Raw genomic sequence first — 16,071 nt, forward strand, 5'->3', positions numbered from 1 at the left:
ACTAAATTATATAAAAAAATAAGAAAATAAATTGTTATGTAATAAAAATGCATTATTATAAATAAAATTGATGTTTTTATATTATTTACTGGAAAAAATCATGCATATAAATATTAAAAAAAAAAATTTTCAATTAGCATTTAATACAATAGCTAGAAACTTTTTTTTTTTATAGAAAATAAAATATTTATTGCATTTCGTTTATTTCACAAATTAATATTAATATATATAAATAATAAATGAAATACAAAAAAAAAAAAATCATTGAAATTTACTACATATTTTTTGCCTCTACATGTTTGTCTTAGGGTAAAATTTGTTTATGTTTATATATTTTTTTTTCATGTGAAAAAAATAGTGCTTTATCTTATTGAGCTTGTAATTTATTAATATTTATTTTTTTATTAAAAATTACTTTAAAAAAAAGTTCAAAATTTATTAAAAAGAAAAAAAAAAATACAAAATTATAAAGTTAATCATAAAATAATATTGAAAGGTGCTTCTTTTCGTTATCAAAATGACATGAAAAAATGTTTTTCTTCTTATTTCAATTTTTAATTTCTTTATTTCTGATTTTATCTTATTTTTTGGCATTTTGTAAAGGCTAAATGCTATTTGTCTAATATTTTATATATATATTTTTTTTTTATAAAAAAGATAAAACATAAAATTATTGTGAAACTTTAAAGCATTATGTTTTACAAATACAAAAAAGAAATACTACGAAAAAAAAAGTAAATATCCATTATTAAGTTTAAATAAATTTCTCTTTTAAGGGAGTATTACTTAATTAAAATTATAATTATTAATTATTTTTAAAAATATAATTTGCAAAATATAAACAAAAAACAGCATATCAATACTGTCTTTTTAATTAAATGTAATAATATATTAAATATTAAAATGAAATGTTATTTTCTTTTAAAGTGGCTTCTACTAACTTAATTAAGCACTCGATATTTTCCCCTCCACTAGTGAAACCAGAATAATGAACAAATGTTAATCCTTTTATGTTCGAAGCTTTTTCTAATTCTTCACCTTTTAATCCCCTAAAACTAGCTGGGAATGGAAGTCTTAATGTAAAATTTTCATTCTTTTTTGAAATGGCGGTACATCTATAATTTTTATATCTATCAAAAAAAATGCAAAATAAAATATCTCCTTTTATATTTAATTCTTCTTCTATATCGTAAAGATGTTCATAATAAGGACAGTTTTTTGATATGCATATAACCCTTCCAGATTTATGAAAATTATATCTATCATCAATAGCTTCTCTTGTAATATTTTTAGCTAAATACCACACATTTGAATAATAATTTACAAAATGAATAAATTCTTCTTTAACAAGATTAGAAGCTAATTTAAAACGTTCATTTTCATCAACATCATCTTCTAAAAAATTAGGATTTAATCTGTTTACTCTATTTTGTAAAGTTGTATTTATTTGATATTTTTCTTCTCCTTCATATTGATTTATGCCATTATCTATTGCATCAATGGATTCAATAAAAGCAGAATAGATTTTATCATACAAGGCATTCACTTTATCTTCGTCTGTTATATTAAATCCTTTTCTAAATATATCTTTTGCATAATGCTTATATATTAAACCGGCACTACTTAATCTTATGTTATGTTTTTCATCTAATGTATCATTAAATTCTTTTTGATGATGATCATATCTTTTTGTTTCATGATTATATACACCTCCTACATCTACTACAACATCACATTTATCCAATTTTTCCTGATCACGTGTTCTTATAATGGTTGCATTTCTGTATTCAGGTAAAAATTTTAACATAACCGAAGCTAAAATTTCATCAGTATGAAACCTTCCTGAATGTGTTCCTATAATTTTCTGCATACTTGAATAAAAAATAAAAGATGTATATAAAATTTTTTTTAAATTATTCACTTTATTTATTTTATTTAATTGATATTTTTTTTTTTTCTTTCCAAAACTTCTATTTTCAAAAATGTTCCTGAATAATAAGTGGTATTTCCCTATTAATGTTTTCATAAAATTTTTTATTTTATTTTTTTTAATTTTTATTTTTACTATATATTTTCTAATTATTCTTACCTTAAATTTTAACAACTGTTGATATATTATAATTTTCTTTTTTTTTAATAATTTAGTTTTATTTTTTAAGATTTTCTCTTTTTTTTAACAATTTCTGGAGCATTTAAATTAATTTATAATTTTTTTTTTTTTTATTTTCGTTAATATATTTATTACATTTCTTATTTTTTAATTTATTTAGAGTATTTCATTAATTTTAATGTTCTAACTTTTATTATTTTTATTAAAAAAAATATTTATATCTTTTAATTCAGTAAATTTTATATATTTTTATTTAATAAATATTAAAACTATTATTAAATAAAAAATAATAATATCTTTTCAATCAATAAATATAATAATTTTTATTAAAATAATATTTATATCTTTTCTTTCAGTAAATATTATAATTTTTATTAAAACAATTTTTATATTTTTTGATTTAATAAATGTTATATAAAGTTGAAGCTATTATCTAATCCACTTTTAAAACAAATATTAATTTAGAAAAATGCTTTTTTATGAAAATATTTCCAAAGCCAAATGAAAGAGGATACAAAAAAAAAAAAAAAAATTGCAGTAATTAACTTTATTTTAGATATAAATATATTTCGATTTTAAATAGAATCTACTATTTTTAAATATTAACAAAATTACAGTACCTTAATATAATTAAATATGTTTAAGTATGTTTTCTATGGAATTAGTGGGTTACTAAGTGGTTGGCTTTTAAGAGATATAATTTTTTTTTCAATTAAGAATATAAACTCAACAAATGGTATCTTATTAAATAAATTTATTTGTAAGAAAGATGATTTTTTTGAAAATATATTTGAAGAATTAAGATATCGCTTTGATCCACTAGAATTAAAAAAAGGATTTAATAACTACAATATATATATAAAAGAAAATGACTATTTTTTAGAGACATTATATATAGAAAACTGGAATAATATAAAAAATATGAATGAGTATGTCTACAGTGAAGAAAATAAAAAAAATTTGCATTATTTGAAAAATTTAAATATTTTTTTTTCTCCATCCTTATTTGTTTTATTAAAACATTATAATGGAAATGATATCCCAAATTATTTAAAAAAATATATGGAATAAAATGTTTGTTTGCACATTATTTCATGAAATATATATATATATATATATATTATTGAAATTTTTCTAATTAAACTTATAAATTATATTATTAAATAAAATAAATATTTTTAATTATTTAAAATAAAAAACTTTAGTTATTTATAATAGTTGATAATTATTCACAATAATTTTGATATACTTCTGTTAATTTTATGTTTCCTGAATTATAATAATTGAAAAGTTCTAAAAAACTAAAAAAGGAATATTCTTTTTATCTATTGGAGAAGAAAAAAGAAAAAAAATAATCAGAAATAATTAATTATAATAAAAAAAAAAAATTAATATAATATTTATGTCTTTTGAATTAAATAACAAAAATAACTGATTCTTGCTATCTTAGAAAAAACATAAATAATCGTATCTCTTTTAATATATTTCAATATTTTTTAATATGGTATGTTAATTATTTTTATTTTATAATTTTAATTTTTATCGTTTTTTTTGTTTCATTTTAAGATAATGATCTATTTTTTTTTTTTAATATTTTCTTCTTGATACATAGAAATTTCGGCTGTTAATGATTTAATAAGAGTTTCTTTATCTCTTAATTTTTGTTTTATTTGTGTTATATCCTGTGTATTAGTGTATCTTAACTTTTTATCCATCTCCTTTTGTAAATCTTCACATTCTTTTGTTTTTGATTCAAGTAAAATGTTTTTTTTCATTGATTCTTCTGTTTTTTCAATTAACTTTTTTTGGACATGTTTTAATTTTTGAATTAGATCAAATGCAGTTGGGTCATTGCCTTCTAAATTTCTCCACCTGTGAATATTAATTGGCTTTTCTAATTCTTCTGATAACGTTTTAACCTTGTTTTTCTCACTTATTAACTCTTTTTTTAAAGAATTTATTTCTAATTTACTATTATGCAATGTATCTTTTGATACAATGTTTAATTCATTAGCATTTTTTAAATTAGACACCTTTTTATTTAAATTTTTTATCTCTTGTAATAAATTTTTATTATTTAAATCTATTTTATCATGTGAAATTTGCAAAAGTTTTAGTTTTTCTTTTAACATTGTTATTTCTTCTATTTTTTCACAAAGTTCATTATTCAAAGTGTCTTTTTCTTTTTTTACGTGACTGAAATTTTTTTCACTACTTTTCAATTTATTATTTAATTCATTTATTTCTATTTCTAGATGTTCTATCGTTTTTTTATCATGAACAAATGTATTTTTGGAATTTTCACTCTGATTTTTCAATTTTTCTATTTGTTCTCTTAATTTTTCATTTTGATTTATTATATTTTTTTTTCCTTCATTTAAGTCATTTATTTTGCTTTCTAAATTTTTTTTTTCACATTTTATAACTTCTAGTTCATTGGCTTGAATTTTAAATTTCTCTTCTAAGTTGCTTAACTTTTCTTTAGTTTCAATTAAATTTTTGCTGGCATTTATTTTTTCACTTTTAATATTTTCACATAAGGATTTTTCTTTAGCCAAATCATTTTTTAAAGAATTTACAACCTTTATGTATGTATTAATCTTGTTGTCTTTTATTACTAATTCGTTTGTACTATTTATTATCTTATTATTAGTTTGAGATAACTCGTGTAATAATTTTTCTTTTTCTTTTACTAATGATTGTATGTCTTCATTTAGTTTATTCTTTTCTTCTATTCCTTTTTTTATATCTTTTTCTAAGTTTATACTAATAAGTTTTTCTTTCTTTGCTATTTCTGTATTTTTCTTAATAGTATCATCAATTTTTTCAATTAACTTTTTTGTTTGCTCTTTCTCTATTATTAAATCATTTATTTCTCTCTTTTGATTTTGATACTTTGTTTTAACTTCCTCAGTTAATTTTACAATCTTCTGGATTTCATAAGTCAGTGATTTCACATTTATTCCTAAGGATTTTTTTTCTTTTTCTAGCATTTTAATTTTATAATACTCTTGATCTAATTTCATTTTCATTTTGGTATTATTACTAGTCAAGTTACTTATAATTGAAGTATTATTTAAAATTTCACTTTGTTTTAACTTTGACTCATTTAAAAGTAATTTATTCTTTTTATTCACATCTTCTAATTTTTGTTCCATGTCATTATTTTTTTTCAACATTTCTTTTTGTTTTTTTTCTAATAAATCAATTTTTTCTAATAAATTTATTTTGCTATTTTCTAAGTCTTTATTTTTATTAATTTGATTTTCTAACAATTTCTGAGTTTTTATTAACTCTTCATTTATATAATTTCTCTCTTCAATAAGTATTTCCATATTCTTTTCAATTAGTAATTTATCTTTGTTATATTCTTCATCTAATTTTTTTTTTTCTTCCAATTCCTTTTTTAAATTATCTATAGTAATATTTTTTTTTAGATTTTCTTTTTTTATAGTATTTAAATTTTCATTTATTTCATTATTTTCATTTTTTAATTCTTTAGTATTTTTTTCTAAATTATCTACTTTTAATAATATATGTTCATTTTCTCTTTTTAAACTTTCAATTTCATTATTCTTGTTTTCAATTTTTACTTCAAATTCTTCAATATTAGTTTTTAGCGCTTCAATATCTTCCAAATAATTTTCTTTTTCGCAATTCCATTTATCTTCCTTTTTCTGATTGTTGTCAAATAGTATCTGAAGTTTGTCTATTTGACCTTGTAAGAGAAGAATATTTTTTTTTTCTTCATTATAGTTTTTTGTAATTTCTTTATTTTTAATAAGATTTTTTTCTAATTCTTCTTTTAACATTTTTATTTTGTCTTTATTTTGTTTGTTTTTTATTTCATTTATTTTTAATAATTTTAATATTTTTTTAAACTCATTTTTAAAATTTTTTATTTCTTCTGAATTATTAGAATGTAATACTTTACTAATATTTATATTTTCTAAAAAATATATTACACTATCTAAATTGTCGTTTGGGTTATCTATGTAGTCGTCATTTGTAATGCTTTCTGAATATTTTTCTGAATCAATTTTTTCTTTTTTTTTTTTCTTTTTCTTCTTTTTTTTTTCTTTTACGGTTTTTTTGAAACCTAACTCTATTTCGTCTTTTCTTTCTTTTTTATTGTAGCTATCTTCATCGTATAATTCTTTTTGTATATTAGAATCCTTTATATTGTCCTTTTTATTTTCATTTATTATTTTATTTACATATTCAGTTTTTAAATTATTTTTATCATAAAAGTCTTCACTTTTCTGCTTGTTACTAGAACATGTGTTATTATGCAAAATATCATGTTCCATTTATTTAACAAAAAAAAAAAAAATAAATAATGATATTAGACAAAAGAAACCTAATTAAATTATAAAATATAGGGTGATTACGAGTTTATTTACATTGAATAAAATTGTGTTTAAAAAATTTGCTTTTTGAGATAATTATAATTTTAATTTCTTAAAAAAAAAAAAGAGAAAAATTCTTTTGACTCTTTTTTTTTATCTTTATTTTTCTTTTTTTTCCTTATAATAAATAATAATACCATTTTCTTTTGAAATCTTACTTTTTTTATTATAATTTTTCTAAAAGAAAATTTTCTTAAAATTATACATTTAAAAAAAATTGTGTCTACAATTGTAATTAAATAAAAAGTTTTTAAAATCTTTTTTTTTATAATTTATATATATATATATAATTTAAATGTTCATATAATACATTAATAAGATACACAATTTTCTAAATTATTTATTCACATATGTATAGTTATTGTGTGTATAATTTTTTTTTTTTAATATTTTTTAGCAATAAAATTTATATAAACATAAAAATTATGAAAAGAAATATATCTTTTAATAAAAAAAAGGTAAAAATTTAGTAAAAAATACATACATATATAATGAAAATTAATCTAAATTTAAAATATATATATCATTTTAACGGCTTACGTAAATGTCTTTTATAAATTGATGGAAAAAAAAAAAAATGAAAAATATAAAAACAAATAACAAATTACAAAAACAAAAATATTTATGAGGGAAGTGAGAAAATAAATAATAAGGCTAAAATAATGATTAAAACAAAAAAAATATATTATTATTAAGTAAAAATAAAATTAAATTTATTAAATACATTTAAAAATATAATCAAATATAATATATATATATATATAGAGAGAGAGAGACAAAATATATTAAACAAAAACTTTTACATATGATACTGGTATATTATAAATTATCACAAATAGTCAAAAAAAATATATTATTACTAAATAATAGTTAATTAGAAAATGATACAGCTTATGTATAACTTGTTTATCAATTAAAAGAAATATATATATATATATACATAATATGTATCATTTTTATTTTTTTTCATATTATTTAATTTGATTATGAAAAAAAAAAGATATATATATATATTTTATATTTATGTTTATATTTTTTCATAAAAATTAACTTCTATTAACATGTTTGTTAAAAAATTGCAAATTTATAATCTTAATTTTATTTAATTTTTTTTTACTTTTTTTTTCAGTCACATTGCTGTTTACATTATTGGTTGCATCTGAATCATTTTGAGAAAAACTTATATTTTTTTTATTTTTGTTGATAGATTCATCATCATTGATATTTGTTATATTACCAGTAGATGACGATACACGACTAAAAAAACTTACTTTATTTTCAAATTCTTTATTGGTTATATGATTATTTAAATATTCATTTTCATTTTCATATTTATGTTCCTTATAAAATTTATCATATGATTTTTTAGAAAATTTAGTACTAATAGATGTGATAGAATTATTTTTAAATTTTGAAAAAGAATACTCAAATTTTTTAGATAAAATTGATTTAATACTAATGCCAGATTTTTTCATATTTAATTTACTATCAGAATTAATACTATTTAAATTATTGATACCAATATTACTATTACTATTACTATCGTTTTTGCTATATTCATTCTTCATATTCATATTTATTTTTTTTCCATGATTTATATTAGCTGCATTATTAAATTCATTTTTTGTTTTATGTTTATTGAAATCTAAACTTACATTTTTTAAATAACTTTTTTCATCATATTCTATTTTCTCATACTTGTCTATTTCATCATTAAATAAACTCTTGGCTGCTTTAATTTTACAATAAGAATTTGTTTTTCCTTTTACCCCTGTTTTGTATATGTTATTGCGACCATTTTTTGAAATCGTATCTTCTTCGGCAGATGTTTTTTTAACATTACTATCAAAAATGGATGCAGAACTATTGTAAATATTTATTTCAATCATTTTTGCATCATTTAAATTTTCTTTTTTTTTAATATAATCAAGATTAAGGCCATTTTTCATATCTTTACTTTCATAGTTTTTTTTATTTACTTTGGAATTGTAAATATTGGGAATTGGTATCTTGAGTTCCTTTTTACAGTTACTATCTGTATAATTATTTAGTGATTTATGTTTATTTAAATTCCTTATGTTTTCCTCATCATTGTTAAACGATGAACTATCATATGTAGAAATGAGTACCGGAGCATTATTATGGCAAAGACTACTACTATAATTACACTGCCTGAATTCATTTGTGCATATATTAGATTCTATATATTTAAAATAATCATACATTGATTTAAAATTAGATTTAATAATAAGATGATTTATTAAAAAAGAGAATCGTTTTGTTAAATAATTTATAGTTATATTTGATAAAAATAAGTATTTTATCTTAAAAAGCCACCTGTGAGAACTCCCAGTATTAACAATATACTTATTTTTTGAATTAATATATTTATGATTCTTCAAAAAGCTATTATTGTCAATATGATATTCGGCATTGATTACAGAATTAATAAAACTTTTATTTAAATATAGATCTTTTTTACTTGAATTTTTTTTTTTTTTTTTTTTTTTATTAGTATCTCCATTTAGTTCTTCATTTAAAGAAGTGTTTTGATGTTGCATTAATTCTTTACTATCATTTTTTACTAATTTTAAGTGCATAGAATAGCCTATAGTTAAAAATTCATATATTTTGTCGCCTAATTTATTAAAAATGTCTAAATGCTTATCTTTTTCTATTTCTTTCTTTTTTGCTTCTTCATCTTTTTTTATAATATAACAGTTGGGATAAAAAGAAAATGGATAATACATATTATTTTTTATTTCTTGAACACCTCCATATTTTTTTTCTAATTGTGTTTCTAATATTTCTTCTCTTAAACATGTTGAATAATTGTTATCTAAAATTTTTAATTTTTTTGTCATGTAATTAGGTGCGAAACTTAAAAATGATCTACCAAATGTTTTAAATAATTTGGGAGCATCTATTATATACATCCTATATAGCCTACACCTATATTTTGAGTTCATGATCTCAATCAATTTCATAAATGTAGACATTGGAAATTTTGATATAGATATACCTGAACAATCAATTATTGAAATATAATTTTCTATTTTTCCTGGTATACATAAGTATTTTAAAAAAAATTCAAAACAAAAAAAAAATAAATTTATTAATTTTTCAATATTTAATAATTCAACGTTTAATAAATTTATTATCAATATAGGTCTACATTTTTTATCTCTACCATGCCAATACATAACCCCCTTATTTATATAATCTATTACATCTTTTTCTTTTATGGGCAATACATTAGAAATTCTGAATTCATAATTACTTTTAATTAAATCTAAAGCTTTTGCGAAATCAAATTGTGCTGAGTATAAATAACGCAAGCACTCATTTTCAAAAAATGTTTTATTTATTTTTAATGATTTATTTTTGCAATATTTTTTAAATTCACATATTGCTATTTCTTCTTCGGTATTTATGAATGTGTTATGAAAAATATATCTTAAATTAAAATTTTTATCGTATACATCGTCTTTATTTGGTTCGAAAAAGAATACATTTTCATCTATTGTATATTCATTTACATTTTTTTCAATAACCACTTTTCCTCTCGATAATTCCATAGTATAAAATGATCAAAAAAAAATTTTTTTTTCTACTATAAAATTTTTATGTTTATGTGTATTCTCTTTTTATATATAATTTTTCCTTTCTCTTTTTTTTTTTTTAAATTTTTTATTTTTGATATATAGAATCAATTTTCAATAATTTTTTTTTATTTTTTTTCTAAATTTCTAATGAAATTACATTAATAATAAAATGTAACAAGTATTCTTTTGATTGTATTGGGTTATATTACATTTTTTTAAAAAACATATATTTTTAGTTCCACAATATAATTTTTTTTACTATTTATAATATGTAGATTCAAATAATATAATGAATATTCATAAATTATGTAATTATACTCTAAAAAATAAATAAAATAAAATTATATTTTTACAACATAATATTACAATTATATATATTTATATATATATATATATATATATATATATATATATTATCATTGTTTCCATATGTTTTAACACATTTTATCTATTATTAATGTTAATTGAATGTAGTTACTACTAATTATTACTAATATTAATTATTGTTACTATTATTATTACTATTAACTACTCATAATTATTTATATGTTTAATTTTTAATATTTTTTCTATCTAAAAATGAATTCTGCTATATTCAAGGAAATAGAATAATAATCATATTTTTTTTTTTTTTTAAATATAGTATATTGTATATATCAATTAATAATGTATGTTATTATAAAAAAATAAAATCCATAATTTTTTTTAATTAGCTCATGCAAATGTACACAAAAATATTATTTCTTGAAAATATGCTTGAACAATATATGCTAAATAAATGTAAATGTTTGAGGACAAAGAAAAAAAATATAAAAATTAAAAAAAGAAAAAAAAATTTCTCTGTGTATAAATAAAGATTCAAATTATATATAAATTTTAAAAAATAAAATATGAATACTTTTTTAAGTTGTCTAAATTAAAGAAGATAAATGAATTCGTGAAATGATATTAAATTTTTTATTATAAACAATTAAAAGAAAAAAATGGATAAAAAAAAAAATTTTTTTTATGAACAACACATTTAAACAAATATCTTTGATTCGTTTACTACATAAAAGTTATAAAAGAATTTATTTAAATAAAAACACACAATGTATAAAAAAGTCTTTTTTTATAAGTGTTAATATTTTATCAAAAAAAAAAAAAAAAAAAAATTACACAATTTCTTGAATAATGACAAAAAAGATAAAAAAGCGCTGTTTAATTCCTTAATGTTGTTTTATTAAGAATTTTAAATAAAAATTATATTTGGACATTAATAAGAAATGCACTTCAATTATTTTTTTTATAAATTATAACATTGCTTAAATACAGTATATACATATATATATACACATAGTTAAAATGTAAATATTTTTTTTTTTCAAAAATATATCAAAAAAAAAAAAAAAAATATATTAATAATTAAAATTTTAGTAAAATTCAAATGTGAAAAGTAAATGTTCAATGTGTATATTATTTAATTAATATATTATTTATTTTTTTTTTTTATTTTATTTGCTTTTTTCCTATAAATTATAAATATAATTTAATATATAGTTTATTAGAAATAATAACATTCTTTTAATTATCTTTTTATTTCCCCCCTTTATTGTGATAAAAATTTTTGATGAAACATGAGAACATATTCATATTATTTTTTCTTTTTCTTTTTCTTTTTCTTTTTAATTTCACAGGTAATTGAAAGATGTTCAATGAACTAAAAATATTTTTATAAATTTAAAATAATTTGCATGTATTTAAATAGTTTGTATTTATACGTGTTTGTTATTTATTAAAGATAATTAATCAAAAGAGATAAAATAAACATATAAAACTACAGAAAATAAATATAGATTTGAAAATTACTTTTAAAAAAAGAAAAGAAAAAAATAAATAAATAATTTTATATATCTTCTTTATATGCCATTCATAATTTTATAATTTATATTATCATTTTTTGTTTACGTAATTTGTGAGTGTGTATATATGTGGTTGTAGAATAAAGTAATTAAAGAATTGTTTAACTCTATTAAATGCTATAATAAAATAAAGAAATAAAAAAAAAAAAATAGGAAATAAAATAAATACACCGCATTTATGAGAGACAAAAGTATATTTTTTTTAAGATTATCATAGCTTTTCATATTTATCTGTATCCATATTATTTTTATTATCTATTTATTTTAAAAATATATATAAATATAAGTTAAATTATAAAAATATGTATAGGTATATAGCAAAAAATATGGATATGTTAAGAACAGTGCACAAAGAACTACAAAAAACATATTCAGAAATATTAGATTGTACAACAGCTATAATTCAAATCAATTAAAAAATTATTGCGAAGTAAGGAAAAAAGAAAAAAAAAAATTTATATAATTGCATGTATATATATAAAATAAAATTTATATATATATATATATTTATGTACGATATAGACATCGAGAGTTGTGTGTACAGGCTTAGGGGTTGTAACTGGTGTTGGAATAGGAGTTGAACATTTTTGGAATAACTTGATCAGTGGATATAATTCTATTGATAAAATTACAAAATTTGATGTAACAGGTATGGCATGTGGTATAGGTAGTGAGATTAATAAAAATGATTTTAACCCTTATGATTTTTACACTAATAAAAAAGATGTAAATCGAAATGATGATTGTACACATTATGCTGTTGCTGCAACAAGATTAGCCATAGATGATGCAAAAATAGATTTAAATAAGATTGACAGTGATAAAGTAGGTACAATTATTGGAAGTGGTATTGGTGGTTTACTTTTTTTAGAGAAAGAAATGAAAACCTTGCATGAAAAAGGTCATAAAAGAATAACTCCTTATTTAATACCGGCAATGATAGCTAACACTCCATCAGGTTTTGTATCTATTGAAAATAATTTAAGAGGAATATCTCTTGGAATGCTAAGCGCTTGTGCAACTTCAGGTAATACAATTGGAGAAGCATATCGCTATATAAAATATAAAGAGTATGATGTTATGATATGTGGTGGAACTGAAGCAAGTATTACTCCGATCAGCTTTGCGGGATTTAATGCATTAAGAGCTTTATGTGTTGGATATAATGATAACCCAAAAAAAGGATGTAGGCCTTTTGATTTAAAAAGAAGTGGATTTGTTATGGGAGAAGGCTCTGGTATTTTAATTTTAGAATCTTATGAGCATGCTATTAAAAGAAATGCTAAAATTTATGGAGAAATTTTAGCATATTCTTCTGAAAGTGATGCTTACCATATAACTGCTCCAGAACCTAATGGAAGAGGCTTAACAAGTTCAATTAAAAAAGCTTTAAGAATGGGAAACGTAAATATATCTGACGTAAAGTATGTTAATGCGCACGGAACATCTACCAATTTAAATGACAAAATTGAAACGAAAGTTTTAAAAAATGTCTTTAAAGATCATGCATATAAATTACATGTATCATCCACTAAAAGTATGACTGGCCATTGCATTGGGGCTGCTGGTGCTATTGAATCTATTGCTTGCTTAAAAGCAATGCAAACAAATATTATCCCACCAACTATTAACTATGAAAATGAAGATCCAGAATGTGATTTAGATTATACACCCAATAAAAGCTTTTATTCAAAAGAAGATATAGATATTTCATTAAATACAAACTTAGGTTTTGGTGGCCATAATACAGCTTTATTATTTAAAAAAATTTCTAAATAATTTATATACATTTTTTTTATTATCATAATAATTGGTATATATTGCATATATACATATATATATTTTATTTAATTAAGAGATTTTAATAATACATATACTCCTATTCTTAAATTTTAATAAAACTTTTTTTTTTTAATAAAGTATATAGTTTTTTTATTTTTAATAAAAAATTGTAATATTTGTTATGATTATTCATACAATTAACATATTTTAAAAATTAATTTTTAAATTCATGAAATTAATTTTTTATTAATATTATTTGTTCTTTTTATATTATTAAAGAATTTTTTTACATCACATAATTAATTTATTGCTACTGAACATTTATTTTTTCATTTTTTTATAGGCAATTAATTTTATTTATTTAATTTTTATGTATGCATATGCTTATGTATATATATATAGGTATAAATTTATTGGAAATTAATTTTTTTAAATTATATTTTTAATTCATAAATTTTATATAAATTATTATATTTATAATAATAAATTTTAATGAATTTTCAATTTTAAAGTAATTAAAAGAATCTTACAAAAAATAAATAAATTTATTTTTTTTTTTTGTAATACACTCTTATGTTAAAAATAAAAAAAGAATATATATATTACTTCTCCAAATAAGGGTATTTTATTCATTAAACTTTATTTTGGTTTCTTCATAAAATGAACTAATACAATTTTTTCTATATAAATTTAAAATTTATTAAAGAAAAAAATAAAATAAAGTGATTATACATATTAATTATTTTGAAATAATTAAAAGAAAAAAAAAAATATAGAAATAGTATGATGACAATTTTTAAGAGAAAATGCATTGCTACATATATATATAATAGAATATATTTTTTTTTATTTTAAGGAGTTTAATTCTTATCATAAATTTTTTTTTCTTATGTAATTAAAAAAAAAATTTGAAAAACTTTAACAAACATGATATCTAAATATTTATGAAGTTTATATATAAAAGTTTCAAAACAAATAGTAATTAAATTTTGATATATTATTATTTATTATATGAAAAAGCTATTTTATGTACTAAATGAAAAAAAAATAAAATATTAAAAAATTATTTATATATGTGGATTGATCTTAAAAAAAAAAGATGAAAAAGATAAAATTAAATATAACTAGAGAAGAAGATAATATGCAAAGCAATATATATTATGTATGTGAAGAAAATATATTGATATCTCAATTAAATTTAACTATTAATTATGATGAAAATCATTTAACCGAAGAAGAAATCATAGAAAAAAGTAATTCAGTAAATGTGAATATTGATCAAACTAAAACAAATGAAGAAAAAAAGAAGAATATAAATATAAAAATTTCATATAGTGACGAATTGAATAATTTATATTTTAACAATGTAATAAATAATATTTATGATTACATTTTTGAATGTAAAACAAATGATTTAACTATAAATAAAAGCCATAGTTGGTATATATTTATAAATATATATATATATGAGTATACACCTTATATATATGATCACATATGCAATGTGATAAATGTGCATTTATCTTTATTATTAATTCCTCTTTGTTTTTATGACTTTGATTATAAGTGGTATAGAAGTGTAGAAGATTATGAAGAATTATATAAATTGTTGTCTTGTAATAAATCAACTAACTGTAATTTAACAGAAGATGAAAAAAAAAAAAGTTATTTAAATGACAAATTAAAATTGATGGTAAATGAAAATAACACAAATAGTGAGACAGATGAAATGACATCACATGATATTTTAATTTTAGATAAAAATGAACAAAATAAAAATATAATAATCAATCAGTTAGAAAATAATAGTTCTGATTTATTTGTTCAAATTAAAAATAATAGTTCAAGTGGTTTATTTAAAAGATTATTAATTAAATACATTCCAATTTTAGTGACTACAAATGTAGATAATCAATATGTGTATGTAATAAAATTTCTTGATTTTAAAGAATTTTTATTAAACACCCAAAATAAAAATGATAATATTTACAGGAATATTTGTGAAAAGTATAAATTTGTAAATTTTAATCAATTCTCAATTTTTGAAATGAACAATATTAATAATGATAAGAAATTTGAATTAGATGAAAATTATTATTTTCTCTTTAATGCCAATAATACTAGTATATATAAGGATGATATTTTGAAGGATTCTAAATCAACTATTCAATTTTACTATAACTTTATTTTAAATTATTGTTTGAACTATTACAATGACAATTATGTGAAGTAAAAATTATTAATTAAAAATAAATGTCTGATAA

General features: G+C 18.4%; 6 protein-coding genes across 6 annotated transcripts; 3 read left to right on the forward strand and 3 right to left on the reverse strand.

Moving 5' to 3' along the window:
• Positions 1 to 898: 898 nt before the first annotated feature.
• PRELSG_1121600 (conserved Plasmodium protein, unknown function) lies at positions 899 to 2,026 on the reverse strand (the record flags this gene model as incomplete). The annotated part of the gene is made up of 1 exon (XM_028677489.1): positions 899 to 2,026. The coding sequence occupies one exon, from the start codon at positions 2,024 to 2,026 to the stop codon at positions 899 to 901; it is 1,128 nt and encodes a 375-aa protein (XP_028533873.1).
• Positions 2,027 to 2,746: 720 nt separating this feature from the next.
• On the forward strand, positions 2,747 to 3,181 carry PRELSG_1121700 (conserved Plasmodium protein, unknown function; the record flags this gene model as incomplete). The annotated part of the gene is made up of 1 exon (XM_028677491.1): positions 2,747 to 3,181. The coding sequence occupies one exon, from the start codon at positions 2,747 to 2,749 to the stop codon at positions 3,179 to 3,181; it is 435 nt and encodes a 144-aa protein (XP_028533874.1).
• A 503-nt stretch (positions 3,182 to 3,684) lies between these two features.
• On the reverse strand, positions 3,685 to 6,420 carry PRELSG_1121800 (conserved Plasmodium protein, unknown function; the record flags this gene model as incomplete). The annotated part of the gene is made up of 1 exon (XM_028677492.1): positions 3,685 to 6,420. The coding sequence occupies one exon, from the start codon at positions 6,418 to 6,420 to the stop codon at positions 3,685 to 3,687; it is 2,736 nt and encodes a 911-aa protein (XP_028533875.1).
• A 1,145-nt stretch (positions 6,421 to 7,565) lies between these two features.
• On the reverse strand, positions 7,566 to 10,097 carry PRELSG_1121900 (Sec14 domain containing protein; the record flags this gene model as incomplete). The annotated part of the gene is made up of 1 exon (XM_028677493.1): positions 7,566 to 10,097. The coding sequence occupies one exon, from the start codon at positions 10,095 to 10,097 to the stop codon at positions 7,566 to 7,568; it is 2,532 nt and encodes an 843-aa protein (XP_028533876.1).
• A 1,643-nt stretch (positions 10,098 to 11,740) lies between these two features.
• Positions 11,741 to 13,804, forward strand: FabB/FabF (3-oxoacyl-acyl-carrier protein synthase I/II, putative; the record flags this gene model as incomplete). Its single annotated transcript, XM_028677494.1, has 3 exons — positions 11,741 to 11,800; positions 12,336 to 12,455; positions 12,548 to 13,804. 3 exons carry the CDS (start codon positions 11,741 to 11,743, stop codon positions 13,802 to 13,804), a joined length of 1,437 nt encoding a protein of 478 aa, XP_028533877.1.
• Positions 13,805 to 14,906: 1,102 nt separating this feature from the next.
• Positions 14,907 to 16,040, forward strand: PRELSG_1122100 (conserved Plasmodium protein, unknown function; the record flags this gene model as incomplete). The annotated part of the gene is made up of 1 exon (XM_028677495.1): positions 14,907 to 16,040. One exon carries the CDS (start codon positions 14,907 to 14,909, stop codon positions 16,038 to 16,040), a length of 1,134 nt encoding a protein of 377 aa, XP_028533878.1.
• Positions 16,041 to 16,071: the final 31 nt, after the last annotated feature.

Source organism: Plasmodium relictum (assembly GCF_900005765.1).
Source record: "Plasmodium relictum strain SGS1 genome assembly, chromosome: 11".
NCBI lineage: Eukaryota > Apicomplexa > Aconoidasida > Haemosporida > Plasmodiidae > Plasmodium > Plasmodium relictum.